The 27,052-nt window shown below is 41.1% G+C and overlaps 2 protein-coding genes across 2 annotated transcripts in view; both read right to left on the bottom strand.

The window, feature by feature from the left end:
- lrp2b (low density lipoprotein receptor-related protein 2b) overlaps positions 1–20,123 on the bottom strand; it is a 35,236-nt gene extending 15,113 nt beyond the window's left edge. Inside the window, exons 1-45 of the mRNA XM_031842942.1 lie at positions 20,057–20,123; positions 19,125–19,235; positions 18,801–18,923; positions 18,075–18,191; positions 17,746–17,856; positions 17,301–17,417; positions 16,737–16,853; positions 16,404–16,547; positions 15,486–15,602; positions 15,242–15,370; positions 14,887–15,056; positions 14,418–14,641; positions 13,986–14,192; positions 13,639–13,841; positions 13,363–13,503; positions 12,861–13,070; positions 12,500–12,692; positions 12,072–12,197; positions 11,834–11,964; positions 11,436–11,573; positions 10,903–11,181; positions 10,557–10,796; positions 10,351–10,473; positions 10,051–10,167; positions 9,495–9,872; positions 8,897–9,145; positions 8,308–8,516; positions 7,978–8,162; positions 7,584–7,812; positions 7,225–7,402; positions 6,707–6,835; positions 6,436–6,602; positions 5,971–6,114; positions 5,579–5,688; positions 4,820–4,990; positions 4,544–4,649; positions 4,372–4,501; positions 3,556–3,792; positions 3,261–3,452; positions 2,560–3,032; positions 1,861–2,308; positions 1,512–1,677; positions 1,237–1,395; positions 853–1,142; positions 211–414 (exon numbers count right to left, since the gene is read on the bottom strand). Coding sequence (XP_031698802.1) covers positions 211–414; positions 853–1,142; positions 1,237–1,395; positions 1,512–1,677; positions 1,861–2,308; positions 2,560–3,032; positions 3,261–3,452; positions 3,556–3,792; positions 4,372–4,501; positions 4,544–4,649; positions 4,820–4,990; positions 5,579–5,688; positions 5,971–6,114; positions 6,436–6,602; positions 6,707–6,835; positions 7,225–7,402; positions 7,584–7,812; positions 7,978–8,162; positions 8,308–8,516; positions 8,897–9,145; positions 9,495–9,872; positions 10,051–10,167; positions 10,351–10,473; positions 10,557–10,796; positions 10,903–11,181; positions 11,436–11,573; positions 11,834–11,964; positions 12,072–12,197; positions 12,500–12,692; positions 12,861–13,070; positions 13,363–13,503; positions 13,639–13,841; positions 13,986–14,192; positions 14,418–14,641; positions 14,887–15,056; positions 15,242–15,370; positions 15,486–15,602; positions 16,404–16,547; positions 16,737–16,853; positions 17,301–17,417; positions 17,746–17,856; positions 18,075–18,191; positions 18,801–18,923; positions 19,125–19,235; positions 20,057–20,123 — 8,209 coding nt within the window. The remainder of the gene's footprint in view (positions 1–210; positions 415–852; positions 1,143–1,236; positions 1,396–1,511; positions 1,678–1,860; positions 2,309–2,559; positions 3,033–3,260; positions 3,453–3,555; positions 3,793–4,371; positions 4,502–4,543; positions 4,650–4,819; positions 4,991–5,578; positions 5,689–5,970; positions 6,115–6,435; positions 6,603–6,706; positions 6,836–7,224; positions 7,403–7,583; positions 7,813–7,977; positions 8,163–8,307; positions 8,517–8,896; positions 9,146–9,494; positions 9,873–10,050; positions 10,168–10,350; positions 10,474–10,556; positions 10,797–10,902; positions 11,182–11,435; positions 11,574–11,833; positions 11,965–12,071; positions 12,198–12,499; positions 12,693–12,860; positions 13,071–13,362; positions 13,504–13,638; positions 13,842–13,985; positions 14,193–14,417; positions 14,642–14,886; positions 15,057–15,241; positions 15,371–15,485; positions 15,603–16,403; positions 16,548–16,736; positions 16,854–17,300; positions 17,418–17,745; positions 17,857–18,074; positions 18,192–18,800; positions 18,924–19,124; positions 19,236–20,056) is intronic.
- Positions 20,124–21,468: 1,345 nt separating this feature from the next.
- Positions 21,469–27,052, bottom strand: part of LOC116380718 (mucin-13-like) — an 8,237-nt gene continuing 2,653 nt past the window's right edge. Inside the window, exons 3-13 of the mRNA XM_031842602.1 lie at positions 26,984–27,041; positions 26,737–26,859; positions 26,172–26,281; positions 25,465–25,526; positions 25,182–25,345; positions 24,484–24,612; positions 24,300–24,345; positions 24,073–24,110; positions 23,327–23,414; positions 22,800–23,064; positions 21,469–22,630 (exon numbers count right to left, since the gene is read on the bottom strand). Of these exons, the coding sequence (XP_031698462.1) occupies positions 22,442–22,630; positions 22,800–23,064; positions 23,327–23,414; positions 24,073–24,110; positions 24,300–24,345; positions 24,484–24,612; positions 25,182–25,345; positions 25,465–25,526; positions 26,172–26,281; positions 26,737–26,859; positions 26,984–27,041 (1,272 nt within the window). The 3' untranslated portion in view covers positions 21,469–22,441. The remainder of the gene's footprint in view (positions 22,631–22,799; positions 23,065–23,326; positions 23,415–24,072; positions 24,111–24,299; positions 24,346–24,483; positions 24,613–25,181; positions 25,346–25,464; positions 25,527–26,171; positions 26,282–26,736; positions 26,860–26,983; positions 27,042–27,052) is intronic.

Below are 27,052 nucleotides of genomic sequence, written 5' to 3'. Positions count from 1 at the left end.
TACCAGTCAAAACATAACATAATGCGTGTGTCCCTTTCCCAAGTTGGCATTGCGTGACACAATTGATATCTAATGGGGGATTAAAATGCCAATAATCATCAGTGTTTATGTACATTACCTGCAAACAATCTGCTGGCTTACTTGGTTTGTCTGTCCACTCAAAATGGTAACCATCTACTGTCTAAAGTCAGATTAAACCCCATCGCTCACCACACACTCTCTCCAGCTCGTCTGACTTATCCTGGCAGTCGTTGTCGCCGTCACACTTCCAGCGCGCTGTGATGCAGTCACCATTGAGACAGGTGAACTGCTCTGGCTGACAGCGCTTCCCAGTGTCTGTGATACAGTCTTTGCCATCGTTGGCCAGGTACCACTTCCCCTGATGAGGACACTGGCACTCTGGGCCCAATGGACCTGCATGAGAGATAATGGGAGGTGAGGGAAATTAAGAATGTAGAGTCTTTAAAGAATGAAGAGTCTTAATATTTAGTAGAACTGCGTGTCTCTTTGAGTCGTTTAGGACGTTCAGAACTTTCTCTACATGCTCGTATGTCTGAGTGAGCAAAAGCACTCACTTGAAATACAAAACAGTTACCTGTATTGTCCTTATCATGGAAGACTTTCTGGTTTAGATTTATTTCAGGCACCAAAACATTATCAGTCAAGTGCGTAAAATAAGCCTTGAACAGAAGCAAATTACACAATTTGTCTAGAGAAAGCTGTATTCACAATTTTAGATTTTTAGAGGAAAGGTCATCTGAATAATCACTGTCGGTTGATGTATAACTCAAAAGGAGTATTTGAGGGAATTCGGTGCCTTGCATAGTAGCACCCACATGGAAGTATTCTTACCGGGAACACAGACATTACTGCAGCCTCCGTTGAACTGCTGACAGGAGCTGGAGCAGCTCTCCTGCTTAGATGCGGCGTAAACGTGGATGTCGTTTGGTCGGTACTTCAGGTCCTGGGCCAGCACTGCGAAGCCAGAGCCATCGTCCTTCCCGGCCCTAAAGACGGCTCTCTCAGTCCAGTCAGTCCAGAAGATGTCCTGTTGGAAGACAGTCATGGCATACGGGTACTGGACCCCCTGCAAGATCACTTGTCGGTTGGCACCAGTTAGCGTGGCCCTTTCAATCTTATCTCTGAGGGAAGCAGCAGGGGAGAAGAGGGGTTGTTAAAAAATGTGAGCAGTATGAGATCTGTTGCAACACATTATATATCAAAAACTGGACATACAATGAGGCGTCAGCCCAGTAAAGCATCCTTTCTTCGTAATCCAGAGACAGGCCATTGGGCGTCGTCAGGCTGCCGGTAATGATCGTGGCCCGGAAGTTTCCACTTAGTGTGGCCCTCTCAATCTTAGCTGGAGAGCCCCAGTCTGTCCAGTACAGGTAACTGGGAAGAGAGAGCGGAGTAAGAAGGGAGGAGAGGAGCTCCATAGTGAGTACATAAATCATCTATGTCCAATTTGTAGACACTAGTTAGTGAAAATAATGGGCTGTTGCTTTTACCCATAGCAGGGGTCAACAATGATGCCTCTGGGACGATTTGCATGGGCAACGATTGAGCGGTTCATCCCATCCACCCCCAGGGACTGGACATTGCGGCGATAGTAGTCGGTAAAGTAGAGACGCTTATTGACCCAATCGTACGCCAATCCCTCTGGGTCATCCAAATCTGAGCAGTGTAACAGAGACAAGAGGGTAATGAATAAACAGTGAATAACACAATGATTATAAAACAAATTTAAAAAATGAAATGGGGTAAGAGAAGAGAGTGAAAAATAAAACAGGAAGAAAAATATATGACAAGATGGAGTCCCAACAAAGGGATCATAGCAACAGTTAACGCTTAACTCACTTGTAGCTATGAAGACAGGCGGGTTGGTGATGGATGTAGTGGTGATGTAGCCAATTCTGCTCTGACCAATTCCCAGATACTGGGTGAAGAAAATTCTCTTCTCCTTGAAGTCATAATCCAAAGCCATCAAGTTGTAGCCCAAGGTCGCCACTGGATAGGGGGTGCTGTGATCCAGAGGATCTAACCTCAGGCTGTTCAGCGTGTAATCTGTGGTGAAAACTAAAAACTCCTCTTGTCCGTAACCACATGTTACTCCGTTACTAAGCAGCGACCCATGTGCACAACCGCATTTTGGATGCTCCTGGCCCGGCACGGCAAAGCAGAGCTGCTGGCAACGTCCGTTATCTTCTTGACATGGGTTAAAGCCCACCTGGTTGGCAGATGTAGGCTGGACATGAGCGTCAAAGACAGTGACGTCCATCAGCCCCTCAAGACTGTCTCGAATGACCTGGTACCATTTAGGGTTAAAAATGTTTTGTTATCGCACATTCACAGCAGGTTCACTCATTTTTCAACTAACATCTGCTATCATTACGGTTGTTGTTGTATTTATATTATTCTAATATTTGAGACCACATATGCGTTTCCCCAACAAACTGAGTAAATTAAACACATCGTTTAGTTTCTTCATTATGAGATATGAGATATATAACAGCGTCATCATGAAAGCTGAAACTGTAAAGCAGATTTAACTCTCACCTCCGGCTGGTCAGTATTGGCTGGGTCCTTACTGGCCTGTAAGAGCTTCCCAAGCTTTTTATCCACCCACAGCATGTAGTTTCCGAATATAGCCATCCCTGCTGGCGATGGATACCGGCTCCCATACCGGATGATCTGCCTCTGTGTGCCATCTGTAGCCATCCGGGAGATCATGTCAAGAACGTCATCTGTCCAGTAGAGGAAATCATTGGTGTAATCAACGGTAAGGCCACGAGGCGACGCTAGGCTTTCTGATGCCAACACCGTGCGGTTGGTGCCATCGAGCAGGGCCCGCTCAATCTTGGGCGTTTGGCCACCGTCGGTCCAGAAGAGGTAGCGAAGCTTGGGGCTGACAGCCACGTCACGGGGCTTGTCCTGGGAGGACTTGAGGAGAATCATCCGGTAGGTGGTGTTGATGGCAAGCACCTCCAGGAAGGTCTCGCTCTCAAAGGCATTGGTGAAGTATAAGTTACCTGAGAAAGTTAATGGAGAGACGAGGATAAGATTACTGCAAGCAGACAGACACACAACTATAGTGCCTGACACAGTAACATACGGTTTGAATTGTGCATGAAATGAATACACTTTAGTGAAATATTATGTATGAATTTCTTTATACAAGATTTTGTTAATATCTTTGCCCCTTGTGCCTGTATTTGTAAAGATAATGGATGAAAGACGGGAAGGTTGAGGCTTCATACCCGCAACCCAGTCTACAGCAAGGCCCTGGATGCCTCCTTTTCCAACGCCCGAGTTGAGGACAGTGCTGTATTGCCCCCCGTCTGTTTTGGCCCTGAAGATGCCCTTGTAGGAGGTGGAGGTGCTGTTGTCAGTCCAGTATACAAAGCCAGATTCAATATGGAGGTCCAACTTGCCCTTAATGGAGTAGGAAGCTGCAAAACATTTTTTAAATGCTACTTGTATCAACTGATCATTTTGTATTCATAGCCAACAATTTACAACACTATAATGCAGAACAACATTAAGCCAACATACTTCCAGTGACAGGCACCATGGCCTCAGAGTGGTCGGAGCTGTTTATGTGGAAGCCACGGATGAACTTGGTGGTGGAGACAACTGCGAAAGATTCATACTGTTCGCAGCGTGAGGCATCTTGGGACGGGTTGAAGCCCATGGTGCAGGCACAGGTTTTCTGATTGCCTGGTTTGGGTAGACAGAGGTGGGGACAGCCGCCGTTGTTGGAGCTGCAGGCGTTGGTGGTCCCTGCTGAGTCTGAAGTGGGAGAGAGAAAGACAGTGGTGGAAGTGAGCATTACTGGGTCATATGACCCCTTGGTACTGTAATGCACTCGACATTTAAACAAACATCTGAAGAAGGCAAAGAGGCTGCAGTCTTTCTCCAACAACAAATATTTTTGTGCTGTGCGGAATATCCGACTTACAATTTGTAAGAGAAAATCTTTTATTTTGATCTAAACTGAGCAAGATTGGATCTTCATGTATACAAATATATGTTGCACTATGAATATTACATGTCTGACTTGCTACTATGCACTACAGTTGTAATTAATAGAGGATTTAAAATATACTAATTCCTCTATTTATCACTGGGTGAGAGAGAGAAAAAAACAAAACACTTAAGAGCAATAACGATTTTAATGGTAAAAGTCCTTATCAACACAAGAGCTCCATTCAAAAGATGAAATACTTATGATGGCGTCCTTGAGGAGGACACGACTGCTCGCTGGCAGTACTTATCTGTTGCGTAATACGACAGTCCAGAAGAAAACACCATAAAAACTCAAGGACAGACATCTCTGGTTTCAATTTAAAAACACGCGAGTGCACATACCGTCTCTGGCGTGCAATTTGAGGGCGCGCAGGCCAGACATGCCGCTCCTCATCACCAACATATTAGCACCGCTGTCCTTGTCCACCCTCTCAATGACCTCGTAGTCCAGGTCGGTGTAGTACAGGTGGCTCTGGTAGACCGTCAGCCCCCATGGGTGGGACAGGCTACTCACCACAATCACCCGGGTTACTCCGTCCATGGTGCCACACTCAATCTGGGCAAATAAGGACGGAGAGCAAAGAGGAACATGGTTACTGAAAGGAGTTAAATCAGGACCAGTATGAAGTACAAGAATAGCAGAAGAGGTAACATAAGAACAAAAAATAAAAAAAGCTTGTTCTGAACACATCACATTATTGCGGTGGAAATTACTTGTTGTATAGTTTGACATTAAGTATTAAAGAGATAACCGGGTATAGTATAGTATAGTGTACATACCACCCCTGATGAGCCCGCCACACCCCAGTACAGTTTCATGGTAGAGATGTCAGCGGCGATGAATCCTATGTTTGCCAGGTTGCCCGTGTAGAGGGTTTTGAGGTTTCCTCCGTCCATGTCAGCACTGCCGACCTTTGGAGGAACTCCATTGTCTGACCCCTTGTCTGTCCAAAACAATTTCCTGTGAAGGGAATATGTGAATGTGAGAAACACAGAGTCAAACAATGCGTCAGTGCTCATGCGGTTTGTATCAAAAGGTTTTTAAATCGAGCTTTGTATCAAATTAATTCTGAATATACATACAGAAAGTGATTATTTTTTATATACTGTACAAACATGTTAAGATACGGCCACACGTGTGATTGTGTTACCTATTACTGTTTATAGCTTTGGATGGGTTGTTTATATGGCAGGGAACATGATTGAGATAGATATGTTGTTGATGGAGAAATAAATCCTCTTAATTTCCAATTAGTTGATGGTCTTTCAAACAATTCCACCACTTTGTCCTTGTCAGCCTGCTATTGTCTGCTTAATTAATGCAGTCCCATTAATCAGGTCCTGCTCTATTGGTTCTGTCTTTCCAGTGCCAGCAAGAACGCGCGTACAAATTAATAAGTATTGTTCTTTAGAAACACAGACGTAATTTAAATATGTTGGGCCATTTTACCCACAGAAACTGACACTTGATGATGTTCTTTTCATTGTTTTTCCCCATGCCACTGAATACAAGTGATGGAGCAAACGCTTCATTAAACAGAGGTTTTACCCTCGAGCTGGATCCAGGGCTATTCCAAAGGGCTCTCCTGTTCCCTCCGGTTTACCGGTGGAGATGATGAGGGTCTTCCTATAGTGCTGGTCTCCATCCACACGGATAACCTTGGTGAAGAGCAAACCTTTGTTTATTTACTTGCACAATGACGTTGCAAGAACTGAAATTAAGTGATACACTGAAAAAAAAACACATTTAAGGGAACACAAATTGAAACTGCGATAAGAAACCAGGGAGGGATTATGTTCAACACTACAGTATACGCTATAATTCCAATGTTGTCTACCATGTACATGATGTCAATCCTTGTCATTTTAGGCTCCATTTCCCATTATACTCTCAGTTATCAACAATCAACACTCATCATTTTTGTCTCAAACGTTGCTTACCTCTATGGCCTTAAGAGTAGGATTGGTGTAATACATTATTCGGCTTATCCAATCAAAAGCCAAACCAGACGGCGAACCAATGAAAGCAGCTGGAGCAAACTCAGACCTGTTAGCACCGCTGGTTTTCACTTGCCATATAGAACCCTAATAAAAAGAAATAGAAAAAACATGCTTCAACACAAGCCTTTTAGAAACTGTAGATACTCAACTAATGCGTAAAACATAACGAAAAAACAGAGGGAGATATCAATCAATATCAATAGCATTAACTAATACATTTCTATTAGATTGTGGAAATAATCAACTCATAAGGCATTCAAAGCCTAACCTTTTATTTCTCTTCTACAGGGATACTATTCAAGTATAACATGGGATACAATTTTCCACAGTACGTACTTACATACTACACAAGTACATTATATATCATGAAATATCTATACAAGGTTCAAGTCAACCTCCACTCACAGTGCTCTGCACCCAATAGATTAACTGCTCCTTGTCATCGAAGTCGATGTCCTGCCCCTTGCTGATGCCTGACACGGGGGCCATTGCATTGTTGGAAGGGTCAGCGGGGTCCAGAGGAATGCCAAAAATCACAGAATCTCTCACCACCATCAAGAAGGGAGTCTCATCTAGAATAGAACAGTGTACATGGCGAGAGGAACACAGATTTCAACATGGTTCAATTAAAAAAAAAAACACTTATGCAGAGAGCACCATAAAAAATAAAACCTACCTTTGACACACGTGCGTTTGTCAGCATTAAGCTTCCAGCCAGACTGACAGTGGCAGGTGTAGTACCTGGGTCTGATGCCTGACAGCAGGCACAGTTGAGTGCACAGGTGTTCTCTGCATGGGTCGTTTGCTAAAAAACAAAACCAGTGTCACCTTCAACCAGACTTAAAATGACATTTGACATACCTTTTTCAACATGCTATCCAATTTGTCGGGTGTTTTTGTAAAATGATCATTTGCTGCAGGGAGGAGTGGTGGAGTTATTAGATGCACTACACTGCTGTTTATGTTGTCGGTGCACTTGCATTCCTTAAAAACATTAACATGTGGTTTGCATAACTTTAGGAGCTTCCTTTCAAAAAGATATAAAGTTGGCCGCGAACAATTCCTGAGAGCTCAATCTATGCTCACTGATTCAAAATTAGACAAGCTGTTAACATCCTACACTGCATCATTTCAGTACACTTCAGAAGTCTTAAAGTATGCTTGTAAGATTAACCGTTTAACGGGAGGTTATACCTATGGGCTGTTTGATGGGATGGTCCATAACGATGCCCATGGGCTGGTAGACGTTGTTCATCAAAGTGGTGATGTTGCCGCCATGGAACTTGTTCGTCCTCATCACTTTGCTGGTGTAGCGCTCCGACCAGTAGATGTCGTCCTCAAAGATGGTCATTCCGTGTGGGTGCTGGAGAACCTGGTGTGAGGTGCACAGGGATGATGTTATTTTATTTATTTATTAAGACTCCCTAATTTACCGCGAGTCCCTGCTAAAAGAAGGCAGTGCTTTTGTTGTCGTCTTGTCTGGTTTGATCAATGATTTGGCGCCATGAGTGACAAAAACAATTCTCAAAAGAGCGGAATTAAACTAAACCTACCATGTCACTTGCCATGACCTGATGGCGGTTATTGCCATCGTAGTCACAGTAGTCAATATACTTGAGGTAGGCATCAGCAAAATAAACCCTGCGGGTGGTGTAGTCCAGGGCCAGGCCGTTTGGCCAGTAGAGCTTAGTGCTGACAATGACTCGTCGCATGGCTCCATCCATGTCTGCCCGCTCGATCCTGGGGTTCTGACCCCAGTCTGACCAGAACATCAGGTAGGTGCTGGGAGGAATGACAGTGTGATAAGTACATGTGATATCAATGTCTTGGGATTTGCTGTTTAAGGGCACAAGGGTGAAGTATGAAGCTAAACCTAAAATCTAAAAGATAGCAATGTAATATCAAATTAAAAAACATGTCAGTTTCTCCCAAAGAGTCTCTACTTACTAGTTACGGGGGTCTAAAGCTAGTCCGCGAGGGCTGGTGACATTCTTGGTGAGGAGTACTTTCCGAAAGCGACCGTCCAGAGTGGAGACCTCGATGTTTTCCATGACTGAGTCGGTCCAATAAAGGTTCCGACCCACCCAGTCTACAGCTATAGTCTCTGGTACCATCAGGCCAGAGGAGAACACCTAGAACAATGACACATTGAACTGACAATATTGCCCCGTTCGATTTAGTTATGTAGGTCTTTGTGTTGCTGTGCAGCAGCCATGTTTGAACTTTGGCACCAGTGGTTGAACTCTCTTAACGCATCCGTGCAATAATTTCTCTTACCTCCTGTCTGTCGGTGCCGTTCTGGAAGGCACTCCATATCTTCTTCTGCAAGGCATCGGCCCAGTAGATTCTGGAAGTTATGCGATCGAAGTCCACGGTCACGATGTCTGAACCGCTGATCACTGGTCGCATCTGGGGGGGTCTGATGTTGATCCGGTTGGCGATGATCTGGCTTCGCTTGGCGACCAGAAGAACAGCTGCTAGTGGGTCTAAGGGCAGAAAGAATATCTTGTTCCCTACCAGCATCTCATCTAAGGTGCATCTTTTGTGGATACGGTTCCATGCTCCTCATAGAGAAGAATTTTAAATATAAATACTACACACAAATAAAAGTGTAAATGAATAGTATTCTGCTTTGTTTGGATGGTTGTAATAACATTGTTAGTTGCTTTAAATGCCTGTAAATGCTGCATTTAGTTTGTACTTTAAAATAACTTTGTTCATTTGTTTTGTAGCACTGAGCATTTAACAGACAGATATGCATCTAGTAACATAAACCCAGAATTAATTTAAAAAAACAATCTAGGTATTACATCTATTCGGCATTGTTTAATTGCAGCGTTTTTGTAATGTAATGTTTGTTGCTTACCTGTAGCTTTGCAGGTGCGTCCATCAGGCTCCAGCAGGTAACCATGTGAGCAGGAGCACCTGAACCTTCCTCTCTCGTTGTAGCACTGCTGGCTGCAGAAACCCGGGATCAGACACTCGTCGATGTCCTCACAGGTCTTGGAGTCGTTGAGGAGCTGAAATCCTGGTGGACAGGTGCACTGAGCCCCAAATGGTCCTTGGACACAGCCGCTGCTGCAGCCCCCGTTGTTCAGTACACAGTCGTCTTGGTCTTCATGAAATGGCATGCCAGTGTGTTAGTACTCTGTATTTATCAGGCATCACGATGTATTTGTTGTTGCTGATTCTTGATTTCTGTTATTTCGATGGGTTTGTCTTCATGTTTACATTTATTCTCAATAAATTGTGTTGCGTTTGTGCGAGTATCCTACAGTCCTCTACATTTCTACTTTAACAGTGGTCTAAGATTATTTGATATGTTGTATTACTTTTTGATTATTCATATCTCCTTTACATACTACACAACAGCACCATTCGGTTGATTCTGTTTTTGTAGGAATACCTCTTTGCAGAGGCTTAATTATGGTGTATATATAACGCATGATATTTTAAAAACTCACTGCAGATAGGCGACTCATCGGCTCCATTGGGGCAGTCCCTCTGGCCATTGCACACCTTGTCCAGGTCAATGCACAGCTGGTCAGTGGGGCACAGCCACTGTCCGGAGGGGCAACTAAAAGGAGGGGTGGGGCAGTTCTGTTCATCACTCATGTCCCGGCAGTCGTTGTCGCCATCACACAACCAGCCTGTCGGGATGCATGCCTGGTTGGTACACTGGAAATAGTTGGGTCTGCAGGTGACAGGTGGGCAGGAGTTGTGTTCGTCTGATCCATCCTCACAGTCTGGATGGCCGTCACACTCCCATTCACCCGGTACGCAGAAACCGTCTGCCTGGCACTGGAACTCCTTATCGTGGCAGAGGCCTGGACCTCGAGTGGCTGGAGGGTGGAGGAGCAACAAATATTTAAAAATGACTTTTTAAAATAAAAATGCTTTCTCTGAGAAATTTCAGTTACTCACCAACAGAAAACTGTCAGAGAGCTGACAGAATTTCAAGTATACTAGTAAACACAATTATTATATTTGTTACATCGTCAGTCGGGGTTGCTAGCTTACGACAGTCTCCTTCATCAGAATGGTCCCTGCAGTCAAACACTCCATCACACCGATAGCTCGAACTGACACACTGGTCCCCACTGGCACAGGCAAACTCATAGGAGGCACAGTCAAACTCTTAAGGTGGAAAGGAGAAATTAAGAAGCAAAAGATAATTCAACTGAAATATCAAAACACAAAAAGAAAATGGTATTTCAGACCCCAAAAATGAATCTTTGTGGATCAATAAGTTGTTCCGTCTTACATAAAAGAATCACATTCTTAAAACACAACACATATTGATGTTATAGTGATTCCTACCACAGTTTTTCTCATCAGAGCCATCCAGACAGTCCTGGTCTCCATCACACACGTATGAGTTGTAGATGCAGCGGTGGTCGGGACACAGGAAGTAGGCAGGAGGGCAGGTAGTGATGGTTGAATCTGTCAATCACAGATACAGCTCATTTATCGGAATTTTGTTACATTACCTTGACAACCTAAGATTTGTCCCCACACACACTTACTGCAGTTGTGTTCGTCGGAGCCATCGCCACAGTCGTTGTCACCGTCACACACCCATATTTTAGAGATACACCTATTGTTATCACAGGTAAAGTAGCTGGCGGCACAGGTGGTAGGGAGACGAGTGGGACAGTTCGATTCATCAGAACCGTCGCCGCAGTCGTCCATGCCATCACAGCGCCAAGTGGACAGGATGCAGTGCTTGTTGTTGCAGGTGAACGCTTGTGGAGAGCAGGTCGCTCCTGGTAAAGACGCATGAGGTAGGCAGGCGGATTAATAAAGTGGTTTGCTCAATACCTTCCTTCCACTACTCCTCAAACACAACATTTTTTCATAAGATACATTTACCTGTATCAGTGCAGTTGGCCTCATCCGTCTTATCTATGCAATCAGCAAATCCATCACAGCGGTAGGAGTTGGGTCGACAGCGTCCCTCATCACACTCAAAAGCAAAGTCGCCACAGTTGTTGTCCGGTGGGGGAACAGAATTGTCCTTGATACAGTCCCTCTGATTGGCCTGAAGCTTCATGCCGTACGGACAGCCACACACTCGACTGAAGGAGGGAGTCGGGAAACAGAAGTGGCTGCAGTGCCCGTTGAACACCATATTGCAGCGGCTGGTGAACACTGTCAGAAGGATGATGAAGAAGCGGTCGGCGGGTTTCTGGATTATCATGTCATTGATTATCCTGAATGTGATATTTATGTCATTATCTTCTTTTTTTAGCTCCATTTTGTTACTGCTCTTCTTGCCTACTGGCAGTCAACTCATTATTATCTAAACTGTCAGAATATTGGCCTTTACTTACGACTATGCATCAGCTACTGTAGAGCTGGAGTCTTATACTATCTGCAGACTCCAATGCTGTGTGAGAACTTACTGCTGTGGAGGTCAGCTGTGTAGGCCTTGACGTTCATGATGCCTGTGATTCCTTGTCTGATCATAATGTTTCCTCCTCCATCCCTCTTCCTCATCTCGAATACTGCTCTGGTCCTTGTATCCGCCACATACAGGTAGTCTACAAAAAAATAGATGGTTTAACATTTTAAACAAAGACTTGCAACGGTATTAAAACAAATCCATATTCACAAAATTTTAGGGATGTACTGAATGCCATTTTTAGAGGTTTATGAAAAAGTTTGTTTTTTGTGTCAAAGCTGAAGATAAACCTGAAGATAAACCTGAATAATATCATATACAATTGAAATGATATTGTGCATGTATCATATAGGTTTACTAGAATAAGTGTGAGTAATGAGGAAAGACCAAGAGACCCACCTGAATAAATGGTTAGAGAGTAGGGTTGAGTGATCTGGCCAATCTGGGTAAACGTCTGTCTGTCATGTCCTTGGATGCTAATGTGACCAATCTGGTCCAATTGGGAATCCACCCAATACAGCCTGTCCATCCTGTCGAAGACCAATCACAAGGAATCAACCAGTGAATATAAACATACATTCTTTTATTCCTTGAAAAAGCCTGAGAATTGTTATTTTTGGGTCATCACCGTGCTTACACAAAGTCAACAGAAAGTCCATACGGCCATCCCAGTGTTGTGTTGACCAGAGGAACAGCATTGCTGCCATCAGTGAAGCCTCTCATTATGACCGCTGGGCGGTACCAGTCAGACCAAAACAAGAAGCTGTGGATTAACGTTTAGAAGAGGACAGATCTGTTAAGTGTCAATCAAAAATACAATATAATGAAATCAGTTAACTTTGATGTCATTTCATGTATAATAACGGAACTCGTACTACGGCACCAAGCGTGAGTACAAACAAACCTTCAGATGGAGATATTCAAGTGCAAAAGTTGTAAAACAGTGAATGATGTAATAGGTAATGTGTATTGTGTTAATTCCCTTGCTGTCCCTACAACCTGGAATCTCCTCAGAGCAAACAAGTCACTCTCCAGTACTTAGACCTTATAAATCAGAGCACTCACCCAGCACTGGGATGCACTGCAATTCCTTTTGGGTTGCTTAATCCCGTCACAATATCTCGTCTGGACTTGTCTGTGACTCTGAAGGCCACCACCGCCTTGTAGGTGCTTGTGGTCCAAAACAAGACTTTGGAGGTCCAGTCGTAAGCCATGGCGTCAACCGTTCCCACTCTGTAGCCTGTCAAAATCTGTTGGACTGAGAATGCATACTGTAAATCAATACGGTGATGTGTGACACACAGGATTTAGAATGGAGCCTTGAAAGACAAGTTGAAATACTAGGACTACAAATATGACAACAACTATTTTACATGTGATTGTAATTGTAATGGTGTCTTATAAAACAAATGTAATAAAAACTCACCAGTGCCATTGAGGTTCGACTTATAGACGAGGCCTCTGGACCGGTCGTTGTAGAAAAGAGTTTCCTCTTTGCCATCAAACTCCACAGCAGAGCCAGAGAAAGACGTCCCGAGCCCTGAGAGGGGCAGGGTGATGTCCTCCTGCAGGGATAAATTCAGGGGGATTCCCCGCACCCCGAGAGAGGTGGCCAACAACAAGTATTCCTTCACCTCTGTTCAAAAAGAGGTAAGTCGCTGTGATTACTAATCTACTGTCAAAACAATGTGGATATTCTTAATGTTAGTTGTTAGCAGTGTCGTGCTCATTATGGCTTGAATTGTATGCAAACCTACAAGTAATAATATATACACACACATATATATATATAAATAAAAGAATCATTTTGGGAATCACATTGTATGGATAAGTTATTTTCAATTTTGAAATATTTGAACAATACAACTGCTCGTTTCATGATCTAACAGCAGAACATTTTGCCCTCAATCAACTCAAATCGAACTCACTAAAGCAACTTCGACGGTCAGCGTGCAGGTCATAACCGTGACGACACTTGCAGCGGAAGCCCAGACCATCATTGTCGGAGCGGTGACTCAAAACACAAATCTGCTGACAACCACCGTTGTGTCTGCCGCAAGGGTTCATCACTGAAAGACATGAGACATGTGCTCATTTTATGACATAATGTTTTTCATATTGGTGTATGAGCCAAACAAAAGTTAAGGAGGAATAAATTCCTTTATCTATCTAAGCTGTTACAGGTTGGAAGTGAGTCTCCTTACCAACGGGTTGCAGGGCAGCATGTGAGACTACAACATGACCCGGTCGCTTTGTGGTGCGATAGAGGAGTGCTGGATTGCTGCCGTTGAACCGGTTAACTCTCACCACACCCATCTTGGTCCAGTCAGTGAAGAACACATGGTTTTCAAACACAGCAATTCCAAATGGATACGGAGCCTGGGTTCCACCATTAAGGACTATTTTCCTGGGAAACAACAACAACACCTCAGAATGGCCATGAAGGACAGCAATGCATGGATGAGTCACTGCTGCCCTTTCTAGCTTAAAGTTATTCTACAAGTAGGGAGACATCTTTAATGACTGACAACATTTACAGTGCAACCAGTACCTGTCCAAACCACTGTAGGTGACGGTCTCCACCGTGTCAAAGTGGCTGTCGGACCAGTAAACCCTCTTGGTGACAATATCCAGGGTGATTCCTGTTGGAGAGCCGAGTCTGCTCCTCACCAGCTCTACACGATTACTGCCGTCCATGAAGGCACGTTCCAACTTCATGTGCTCACTAGCAACCCCCATGTCTGTGAAGAACATGTAGCTGCAAACAAACAAGGAATAGAGACTCAGAGAGATGCTGTATAGCAGATACAAACACTGGTGTTATAATAGAATTACAGAGTTCTTCAACAGGATTCTTTTGAAATCTCGTAGAATTGGGATTGATTTACTTTGGAGTTTACCATAAATAACCTTTAACTGATAAGCGTAAATAATAATAATAATGACAACAAGTCAACACTTCATCTTCGGCATATAAACCCACCCCACTGTTGGGTCCAGGGCGAGGCCATGAGGAGTTTGCAGGTTTTCAGCCACCAGCGTGACCCGATTCTCTCCATCAAAGTCGCACATGTCGATCCGCTCCATCATGGCCTCTAAGACATAGAGTTTGAAGTTGATCCAATCAACAGCGAGGTTCTGGACACTCTGGACTGCAGCAGTCAGAACCTCCTTAATGTTTCCCCCGTTGTAGTTGGCAGAGTACACCTGGAAAAAGAAGGAAAGGGTTTAGGGTGAGTGGGTTTTTCTAAACTACTGCCTCTCTGCCTTTGAGAACAGCGTACAAGCTGCCCAAACACAGCTTCTCAGTGGCCAACAGAAAATGATTGCCGCTCAGCTATAGCGGTGCAGTTTCGATACACAAGGAGCTGGTGTTTTGCGATCACGTAAAAAAGAAGCAATGAGGGGAATGAATACCGTCATCACAAAAGGACACAATGATGCAGGCTGACCTTTTTGGTATATGTATCGCTCCAGAAGACGGTGTCACTGTGCCAGTGATATGCCACGCCGACAGCATATCCTTTGCCCTGCGATGGCACCAGAGTTCTGACAAAGCGTCCGTGTATATCAGCCATCATCACATCACCACCGTTGGTGAAAATGAGCTGTGGCAATCCAGCTGTAAAATACAAAAACATTATATTGGCTCTTATCTTTCTGAGCAACACACCAGAGATTGCATTGTCACTTTAAAGTATTGTCTCCTTATCTATTTCATATTGATCATTAAAACAAACCCACACGTTGTGGAGCAGTGGACACATATCGTATGAAGCTACCGTGTGATGTGTGACTCCCTGTTACCTGACACATTGGCTTTGCAGACATGACCCTGCTCCAAGAAGTAGCCATCAGCACAGCTACAGTGGTGAGTCCCAGGACGGTCTTCACACAGCTGGTCACAGATCCCCCAGATTTGACAGTCATTATAGTCTAGGCAATAAGACACACAGACATGTTTTATGTTGTAGGCATTAGCGTAAAGATCTATACCAATAATTTGCAACCAGAGTTTTTCACAAAAACAAATATGATATATGGCACTCACCTACACAGGAACGGCTGTCATTGGCTACAGTGAAACCATCAGGGCAGTAGCAGGCACCTCCCTGAGGAGACGGGTGGCAGAGGAACTCGCAACTCAAGGCGGAGCACTGCTCCAGGCCTGTGAAGGAAAAGCATGTAAATCAACACCGTGGTCGCATCTCGGATGCAATGTACGTTTTTATTTGGGATTATCATCTGCACAGCTTTAAACATCATTAACAGTATGGTGACCAGCATTATAGCTATCATCAGCTGAGAAAATGACCTGATAAAAGTTAATCTTAAACCAGGTATGTGTGAAGGCAGTAATAAGGAAGGCGTAAGTATCACATAGCAGTCTCAACAGCTGACTTCTGAGAAAACATTTATGAGTACAGTACACGTTAATGTCTAAAACCTGTGCACTTACATTTATAGCCCCATGAAAGTGCTGCATATATGGGATGCTCTACATGTGACCAGATGGCTCTCACCTTGAGGAAACAGTAATTCAGTGGGTGTTTCTGTGATCAAGCTATCTTCCTCGTAGACTTCTAATTATAAAGCGAGGAATCTGTGCCTGTCTGTCTGCCTGTCTGTCTGCCTGTCTGTCTGTCTGTCCTTCACATATCTCAAGAAATCTGATTGACTTCACACTTAGAAGAAGTATTGCTGTGCAGCAGCGGAGGTGTGGCTTCAGGGCTCTGTGGACCTGAGCATGTCGTCTGCAGCGGGGCTCTACAGGTCAACGCTCATTGACCGCCGTCTACTTTAACGTTACACCCAAACTCTTCTTCACGGGGCGGCACGCCACAAACATGCACTGCACTAGTAAAGACTAGTTTGAATAGGCATACAAAGCAAGTCTTCTGTGGTTTAGCGTGACTCACATGTGTAGATTTCTCAAACCCTGTGAAACATCAACATCCGTGTGACTTACTGCAGGTTTTCTGTGCTGTGGAGTTGGTCTCATCTGTTCCTCCAGGACAGTCAGGTGTTTCGTCACACACTTTGCCCACTGGTATACATACTGTCGAGCCGGGGCAGCCCCACTCACCAGGGTAGCAGTCTCGAGAGTTACTATCTAAAAAACACAAAAACACACGATTATATTATGAACGAGAAATATTTCCACATGCTTTTCTTTAAGTTATGCAAAAATCAGTTTTCTATTTTGATAGGTCAGGAGTTGAACTTATTTTGACTACATCTTGTGCAATGTTCTACAACTCTTAATGTTTATACTGAATTTCCCGTTCAAACGTTTTCTCACCACATCCTCTCTCATCACTGTAGTCCCCACAGTCATTGAAGTGGTCACACACCCAGCGCTGAGGAATACAACGGCCACTGGAACACGTGAACTCGCCGCCGCTACAGCTCTGGTATTCTTAAGAATAAAGAGATAGGACTCACATTTTATTTGATTTTACGCCAAATTTGACATTTAAAAATCTCAACACATTTTCAAAAATATGATATTTTATTGAAATTTAATATTTCAAACTATATCAAATTGGCCATAAAAAAAACCACTCCTGTTAACAATAAATACATCACTATATAAGCCTTGTTTGCTGCACAACAATTGCACTTGCAACATTTCCAACAGCAGAAAGGTATAAAAGGATTTTTGGATTCTTGTCTAACTTTCAAGAAATATGTCAATCCATTTGTAAATGTATTCAGAATAATGAGCAGTTTGGTTTCGTGAGCTTGCAGTTCTTCCCTTTATATTCAATACAGAAGGTTGATCTTTTAAAGAGGAAACACAATCAACTCTGTCCTCTTGAAATGAGACACCTCTATTAATGTAGTTGAGTCACTTCATCCTTACCACAGTCTTTCTCATCACTGTTGTCCCCACAGTCATTCCAGTGGTCACACACAAAGGAATGTGGGATGCAGTAGCCATTAGCACACTGATACTGGTGGCTGGGACAGTGCTGTGTAGCTGGAAATAAAACACAGACAGAATTTAGAAGAGGTCAACAACCAAGGCACACTTGAAACAACCTCTAACGAAGCTATGGGCAACTTGTGCTGAAGTGACTATAGAACACGTGTCAGGGTCACGTTAATGTTAAGTAATGGTATGGTTGAGCTTTAACGGTAACTCACCTGTGATGTTAGCTAACGTTAGGGTTATAATATTCTTGTTACCATAAGTGTATGTACTATTTGTGTATGTACCATTTTTTCTCAGTGTTAGAGAAGAGAACATATATAGGTTATTCTTAAGTATCTGCAAAACCACCCCTACTATGGTAGGTTCTACTCACTGCAGTTGAATTCATCGGAGCCATCTCGGCAGTCCTGCAGTCCGTTGCAGTGCTGAGAGTGGTTGTAACAGGCCCCATTGGCACACGTCTTCTCAGTGCAACGTGGATAGTCTGCAATAAAAGTGTATTCTTTTATTGAAAGGACGATACATTTCCTGTCCAACAATGCAAATAAAATGATCCATATCAAAACCACTTATTATAGATAAGGAGGGTACCCAAAAATGGGTAAACAAAAAAATCTGACATACATCCACATAATACACGTATTTTTTGACTGACATCAAAGTACAGAGCCTAAAGGTTCACTGTAGATGTAAAAGTCTTACTGCAGTTGTTCTCATCAGAGTTGTCCACGCAGTCCTTTACATGGTCACATCTGTAGTTTCCGGGGATACACTGGCCCTCCTGGCAGGTGAACTGGTCTGGGCTGCAGGTCCGTCCACCTGAAGAACCAAGAGCATGCGGGGGAGTTTTGATTCAAAATGCAATGATAAAAAGGGAAATTAGACTCTCAATTTGAAATGTAAAATTACAACGTTCTTAAAGGGCAGTTTGGTATTATGAGTCAAATCTGTTTGTCTAGACTACTTCTCTCACTCTGACATGGAAAGCCATGAATAAACAATATAGGAAAAAAGAAATGCAGTAAAACCTTGACCTACATAAATCTGTTTATCACCAAACCACAAAAAGTAAATGTCCCATGAAGTTTCAAAATAGGTTTCCTATCTCAGGTATGTTTTTGTTTACATTAGAGAAATACAGTTTATTTACAAGACTTGCATGTTTAATTTAAATTCCTTACATTTATTTTTGTATTATTTCTATTTTTATAATTTGGACTCCTATTGAAGGGTTCACATTTTAGAGTGAGTTGATGTGGCCATCTAGTGGTTTTACTCTTCATTGCTGCACAAGCGTGCATCTTTTTGTTTTCTGTGAGGTTCCTTCAGCTGTTTACGTTCACTACTTTGAGCCAATTGTCATGACTTATGAGTTTTTGTCAGTCTTTCATTGTTAGCAACAGCCAATAAACAGTCCACTTTGCATACCACAGGTTCTTTTTTCATCCGAACCATCGATGCAGTCTTCCTCTCCATCACAGACAAATCCCAGAGAGATGCATTCACCGCTCGTCACACACTTAAATTCCTGCGAGGTGCATGATGGAGTTGCTGCCACGAAGAACAAAACAATTGAAGAGTTAACACATACATAATAAAGGTCTGTGTTGAGGCATGGATTTATGTTTCTGTAAGACTCTTCTCTTTGTTGCTCTTTTCCTGGCAAACTTTATTTCCCAGTTAACAGATGGGTTTTGAGAATGCTTTTGCTTGGTGCTATCTGTGTTTCCAGGGATTGGGTGTAATACTCACGACAGTTCAGCTCATCTGAGTCATCTGTACAGTCTTTAGTCCCATCACATCTCCAAGCTATATTGATGCATTGTCCACTAGTGCACTGAAACTCCCCACTGCCACAACTTCCTGCACACACACGCACACAATAGGATGGATTTAAAACATCTGTCATCATCCATCGTTTCCTGTTTACACACATTTATTATTTTAAGATACAATGTCAGATGTCCATGTTAAATGAAAAAGTGCTTTTTACTGTATTCTGACAAATGAGTTACCATGTTTATGACAGTTGTAAACACACTGTCTGCAACATTTGAACCTTCTAACATGTGATTCGGCTATCAAAGGATAGCTAATTCTTCCCCATGATTGAACAGAACATTCTTATGACCTTGAAGTATACAAACATTCATTTTAGATATATGATTGAAGTCTGAAACAGCAGAGAGACGTGTACTTTGGATCATTTGTGCATTCATAACTTTTCAGTATTTTATAAAGTGTAATTTTGAATGAAGCACAATACAAAATTTGTATTTTGTATTGTAAATATAAGGCAATAATACGATTATTTATATACTTTAAAGGTACACATGTTATTATTATCACAACATTTATATTTATTATATCAATTGTTTAAGTTTTAATAATTCCCAAAACAGTAGTATCATGATTTATTTATGTAATGATTTCTTGGGATGTCAAACTACTCAAATTCCATAAAAGCATAAATCTCTTTGCATTTTGGTGCAACTCAAAAATGACCATAATTGTGAAAGATGAACTCCCTTAAAACTCAATATGTTGGTGAAAATAACACTCTGATGATGCAAAAATCCCACAACTGACCATTGCCAAGCATTTGTATTCTTCTCTCAATACTTAGCTTTAACATATTTGTGACTAGAAAACATATTGTTGTAAAATCAAGAGTATACACATACCTTGAGCAAGTTGAATTCCTTGGGACAGCAGTAGAAGTGACAGAAGATGAAGACCTTTTAGGCCCATAATTTAACTTTGGTGTTAGTTTGACAAAGTGTGTACACTCATGCTAAATCTGGCTCTGTTAATGACACTGGGTAAGATACTGCCTTTGGGACGGAGATGTATAACCCAGAGCAACCAGCAGACCAATAATGTGACATGGAGGAACACAGCTTTTTATGGCTGGCTCCTTTACATAAACTTCATCTAAGATTAACTTTTACCTGTTGGTATATTGTCTACATCAGCAAGAAAATGGAACTACTAATTTTTGTGTAACACTGCGGCAGGAAGTTAACACTGCAACCACTGTTAATACAGACAATATAGTTCCTGAGAACAGTGATAATGAGTATTTTCACCAGCCTTTCATCAGGTCTTTACATCCTATAAAGGGCCGTTAAAAACACAATTTAAATGTGAACGTATTGAAGTTGTAAGCGTGGTGTACACACAGCTAAATATAGTGTAGTATGGAAAATAAATGTGGAATGATGGGCATATGTTTAAAGAATTAGAACCAAATACAATATTCCTGCAACAAATTGATCGTACTATTGATGGAACATTTATAATAGCATATGGGAAGGTGTTTGTGGACCATAGTAGTGCTTCAGTAATGAGTTGTAGGTACTACTTTTGTATTTTTTATATAAATGCGACATAGAAAACTTTTTTTGAGCAACCACATGTTATCTCTTTCTAATTAGTTCATTCATTTAATGCAGATGCATATGGTCATGGTCCATATGAATTCCACCCTGTTTAAATCAATGGCACATTATTGAGACATTATCATAGCTACAGTTATCAAACAAACTGAATATTAGCAGCCTCTACTGGCTTCTTTATTGCATTTTACGATGTGTGACCTTGTGACGAGCTACAGTTAAAGCTTAATACCATTTGGACTGTCTGCTCCGGCGAGGGGTGTATCAGCAATTCAACAAAACAGATTGGTGTTGCCAGCCACTGAGGATTAAAATCGGGTGTTTTTCTGACGTATCTGTTTATCTGTTGTTGCATGTTACTGACAAATAATTTGTTACAATGCATTTAAAACTGACACTCTTGATATGCTTTCAACTCAAGACGATTGCTGTAGATTAATTTGGTTCTTGAGATAAATGTAACCCACAACATTTTACACACCAAAAATAGTTTACTTAAATAGTAGACATTGAGGACAATTCAGTGATTTAAAAAAACACAGCACAGAAAAAATATAGTGGGCTGTAAATATGTGTTATGCCACTGTCAGCGGTAAAAAATATATATTTTAAATTTCATTTCATCATCTGTGGCCCACTAGATGGCGCTCTCAGACCCACCCAAAAAGAAGAAGAAAATATTTGACAGAATCCATCACTGGTTTTTAAATGTTTTATGGTTAAAATCATATAGATATGAGTGACAAGGACAAACTAATACAATACAGTAAGTGGTATATATAACTCATTTGTAAATATTACTGTTTTATTTTATTCCTGTTGAATAACAGTTTGGTATCATTTGGACATGAAAGTGGTTAAAAATAAACAAAATATACTCTCAGCAATTCAACAAATCAGATTGGTGTTGCCAGCCACTGAGGCTTAAAATCGGGTGTTTTTCTGACTGTGCATGTAGTCTCTGTTCATCTGTTGTTGCATGTTACTGACAAATAATTTGTTAGAATGCATTTAAAACTGACACTTTTGATATGCTTTCAACTCAAGACGATTACTGTAGAATATACTCTCAGTATAACATCAAACAATTTTATTGTAAACATTTTACACAAATGATACTAAAATACATAGAGGGATCTAACATGCCCTAATTTGGAGGAATAACTCATCAAATTCTATGAAAAGAAAACTGAGCGCAACAGAAAATTGTGACTCATCATAAACATAACACATATTACATACAAAATGATTACCTGTAAATTCATAAATGAGTGAGACATAATCTGGGCAAGAGAATGATATCAAACAACACATCATTTCTGGGTTTCAATGCCATTTAACAATTAGACATTCTTAAGAGAGTAATATTTAAATTGATCAACAATCAAAATATATAATAGAAACCTTGGAAAAGACTTACAGTGTATAACATATTCTTAAATTTTACAAAGGACAGGAATGATTTATTTATTTATTTCTTCAGACATTGCACAAGACCTATGCAACCATTTTGCTTCCGTTTATAAAACTCTGACTTTGGTGTATTAATGATATTCGGTTATCTGAGCAAAAAAGATGAAAAAGAAGAATTCTGAGGTGTTTCCAACAAAACTCCAGCCAGTTGTTGATCTGGGCAAATGTCACTGTAGGATAAACCGTTGTGCTTTCCTATTAATTGAACCGACTTCCATTATCGTGCGTGTAGTGAGAGTTGCTGTGGCCTTGGCTCTGAGCATACGGGTTGGTTTGAGGTGGACTCTGGGCATAGGGGTTGTTCAGGGGGCGAGCCTGAGCATAGAGGTTGCTTTGGGGTCGAACCTGAGCATTTGGGTTCATGTCATCTTGGTCGTTGTAGAGCCGCTACAATTAAAAGAGAATTTCTTCATCAGAGAATTGCAATACCAAGCATACAAGATTTTCTCTTCTCCTACCCTGCTGATTATTTTTATTTATTTTTATTTTCAGCATTCTACTTTCTGTCCCCTTTTAGAAACTTAAGTTCTTAATCTCAACAGTTGCTTCTACTCACCGGGTTCCTCCCCACAGGGATCAGGTTTTGTCGACTGTTGCTCGGAGTCATCTCCAGGTTGCTTCTGCTGTCCCAGCTGTTTGTGGTTGTGGCCCTTGGGATCCTAGGCACCCCAGCATTGGCAAAGGCTGACGACCCGTTGGCTGGCCCACGGGCTGCCCACCGGGCACCCTGGCTTTGAGCTAGGTTGCCGTTAACCAATGGTTGCTTGGCAGGCTTCCCCATGTCTGCATTTGTGTCCTTCTTGGAGCTCTTCTTTGAGGATCTAACAAGATAATACAACAGTACGCATTACTCTCGACTGTTACTGTTACTGCATCTGTATTTCTGCATTCTGATCTTTTCTATGACATTATTTGCTAAAATATGTGTGTGTATCTAAAATAAAATGGCAGGTTAAAAACACCAGGCAACCTTGTTGCAATTAAAAAAAAGGTTCATAATTCATCTGATGGGTTACATAAAAGTGAATGTGTAGCGTGAGAAAGGCATTAATGAATTGGCGAGTGAATAGATGAGAAACTCACCTGCTTGCCAATATAGGCAGAAGAATGAGTGCGATGAGCAGCAGTATCCCGAGCACGGAGCTGACGATGACCAACGTCTGCAGCCATGCTAACGAAACACAACGGCAAGGACATCAACAACAAGGCTACGCTATTAAAAATCCGTCCTTTCAAACTAAATTTATGAAGTGTTTCACAATAAAAGCCAACCATCAAAGTGTGTTTACACTTCTCATGTGAAAGTTATAAAGACTTCGTGGCTCCAGAGGGAGCGGTGTGAAATCAGATAAATTGCCTAAAGTGATTTCAATTTAGTCAGTATTTCAAAATGTCGCAGAAGGCTTGCAAACAAATTCCTTGCCTTCTCTTAGCAGTGATGATGTAACAGCAAATACAGTTGCCATAGAGAACAATATAGGCAAACACCACTGGACATGCTGATGTAAATTTTCTTACGTCTAATGTGTTGAAATATTGTATTGCAGCCATTATGTTTCCCCAGTACATACAGTATATTTGCACGTGCCAGGAGCTGCATATGAACATGATTTAGGGAAGGAATGTTACTCTATTGGAGGAGATTTGTATTAATTGAATGGTTACGTTACATACCATCCCTCATAAAGTAGTAAAACTAGTTTGTTTTACCTGTAATGTCAACAACTTTGTATCCATTTTATCAAATACTCATTTCATGTATCATTTTGATATTTTTCTTTTGGCGTTTTTTGCCTTTACTTTCAAAAACATGTATAATGTATACTCACAATCTTGGCAGTCAACACCAGAATAACCAAAGGAACAACTGAAAGACAGGAAGAATGATTCATTTTATGATTTTATTTATAACCACGCTTTCTATAGACACAGGTCATATCTACAGTGCCTCTCACTATGATCTGCATGAAGTGTTGTAAAAATGTAATAAGATAGATAATTAGATAGATACTAATTTTTATCTTTCCAGAACATGATATGAAATTTAAACACTCACTCGACACATATTTTTGAGTCGCCAACTTGTTGACCATTAGGACAAGCTGCAAAAGTAGAAAAGGTTGAGATAGTTAAACTTTAGATAAACATGTTATTTTAACACACACACACACACACACACACACACACACACACACACACACACACTCTTTATCTCTTTCGCACAAACTAAATTCCCTTACCAGTGCATATTCTGCGACTGAAGTCCGTCTCAATGAATTGTTGCAAACAGGTACAGTTGTAAGATCCATTTTGCCATAGGCATGATGTAGTATCCTTATCACAGGGATTCTTAAGACACAGGTCTGTCTCTTAAGATTAAGTAAAAAAAGAAGACAGAGTCAGCACACCTAACTCAAACAAGTACAGAGGTACAAAATAAAAAAATCATGAATGCACAGCATTATACAAAAGATACATTTAGAATTTCTGAAACAGGTTTTGTAAAAATGCTAATTGTCTGCAATCTATTCAACATTACAGAATAATTGTATTACAAAAAAAAAAACACTCCACTATGTGAACATCTAATAGAAACACAAAGAACAATTTGATGCCATCCAACAAAGTGGGCGTAGTTCTTAAAACATCACAGCAGTAGATGTTCTGCATTTCAAAGCCCTAACAGGGACATTTATGAACAAAATATTTGATAGGATAAAAAAACAAACCATTTGTATAAGGATACTTTTTTTAAATTTTGTTTTTACAACTAATTCTTTTATATTTGACAGAATAATCAATGAATTGATTTTAGACTGCGCTGCAGATAGAGCATGCAGCATTTTGAAGCAACGCTCTGAAATGATGCTCTAGCTAAAAACAAGTCTTGATAAGATAAGATAAAGAACTGACATATATACTTGATAGATAAACTTACCATGAAACGATGCATTTGCCAGGTGACAGTCCACAGTACATTTGCTGGGATCTGTCAACTTCTCCACAACTTCTGCGGTTGCGATGTCAGAATTTACATGGAAGATGATATCTACAGTTGCACTGACCCCATCCTCTGATCTTGACATAACTTTACGAGTGGACCTATAGACAAAAATCACACTTAATCATGATTGCATTCTGCAATTATTAAGTACAATATGCTGTAAGTGTGCTGTAGGTTCTACATTGACAGACAGATGGTAAAAAACATTGTGACTTACAGCTCTCTGAATTCCAGCACTGTAGATCGAGAGAAAGAATAATTCTTGAAAATAACCGACAGCTGTGTTTTAGGGGGAAAAAAAATACAATTTTGTTTAGCATCGCCTGATTGGGAATGCACAGCCACTTTGGATCAATTTCGCATATCTTAGTGTAGCACACGCGAGTTAAATTAACTTCTGTTGTCAGTGAACTCCACAGGCAGTTTTTTTCAGGGTATTTTTGCATCAAAAATATCAAATGTATTTAAAGGAGAAAAATAAAGAATTTATATCAATTGTTAATTCCACCATGATACACCTGGTAATTAAATATGTGCCCTAAACCCCTCAGACATTCTCCCTCACTCCCCTCTGTCAAAAGGACAATCAAACCCTACCTGTTTAAGTCTGCTTTCAATTGGTGACCCCCACCCCTCTCTTTTTGTCCTTTTGCATTGTCATTGTTGTTGCGTTTGTACTGTTATTGCTTTAACTGTTTCTGTTACTTACTGTTTTTTATTTTTTACCATGTTAAGTGCCTTTGAATACCTTTTAATGCACTATACAAATAAAATACAGTATTATTAAATATATTTATCACTTCTGGTAAAGAAGATGAAGAGAATAAAAAAACATAGAAGCAATGGCTGTCTGAAAAATCTGAAAAAGTCTTTATTTAAAAAAAATAAAAGCCACATAAAAAGAGGAGAGAACTTATTGCTTACCTCGTCATTAATTTGAATCGAAGCCTTTTGGAATTCTGGTGATGTCTTGGTAGTCATGTTTTGATGGTATCGTAAGTTAGGCAGGTCTAGTTGTCCAGGGAAAACTTTGGCTTAAAAAGGAAAATATCATCTTAGGGTAGTTGTAAACACTCCAAAAAACATTTAATTTAAAAGAATAGTTCAACAATTTGGGAAATTCCCCTTCTTGCTGATAATTAAATCAGAAGACAAACCCACTCTCATATCTGTCCAATAAATAAAGGCTACACTTATACTTAAGACAGCTCGAATGACATCCTCTCTGCTTGCCTGGCAACTGCACAGTATCGACAGGACTTCAGGATGTCACTGTTCCGGTCCAAGATACAGTCCCAACTAGCTGGTAGTTACACTTCAATGAATGTAAGATAATTACAAATAACCGACGACAGTAACACTACTCTTGTGTAACAAGGTTAATCTGAATCCCACAGATACATACAGGCCTACACTTTGGTATGATAAGTCCTTCAATCGCTTTCTCATGGAGTAACAATCTCATGGTGGTATACAAAAAAATACTTACCACTCACACAACTTTTCAAGTCATAATTATAGTCATCACCAGCGAAACACACGCATTCAAAGGTTTGATTGCTACGATCCTCACAGGTGCTCCCATCGTAGCATGGGTTTCCATCACAAGGATCTTTCAAGTCAAAAGAATAAAAACGCACACAACAAATATAAGCGTTTACAACATTGTGTGAGCATCTAAAAAACAATGACATCATGGAAACAGAGGAAATAACAATTTTAACAGATGGAATTACCTGGAAGCTTTGTGGTCGTAGGTGCTACACTTGTAGTAGTCGCACCTGTTGCTGCTGTGGATGCTACAC

The sequence above is a fragment of the Anarrhichthys ocellatus genome, unplaced genomic scaffold (assembly GCF_004355925.1).
Source record: "Anarrhichthys ocellatus isolate YVR2014 unplaced genomic scaffold, GSC_Weel_1.0 scaffold4, whole genome shotgun sequence".
Lineage (NCBI taxonomy): Eukaryota > Metazoa > Chordata > Actinopteri > Perciformes > Anarhichadidae > Anarrhichthys > Anarrhichthys ocellatus.
The sequence above is the reverse complement of the archived record's forward strand: the minus strand, read 5'-3'. Positions and strand labels throughout refer to the sequence as shown.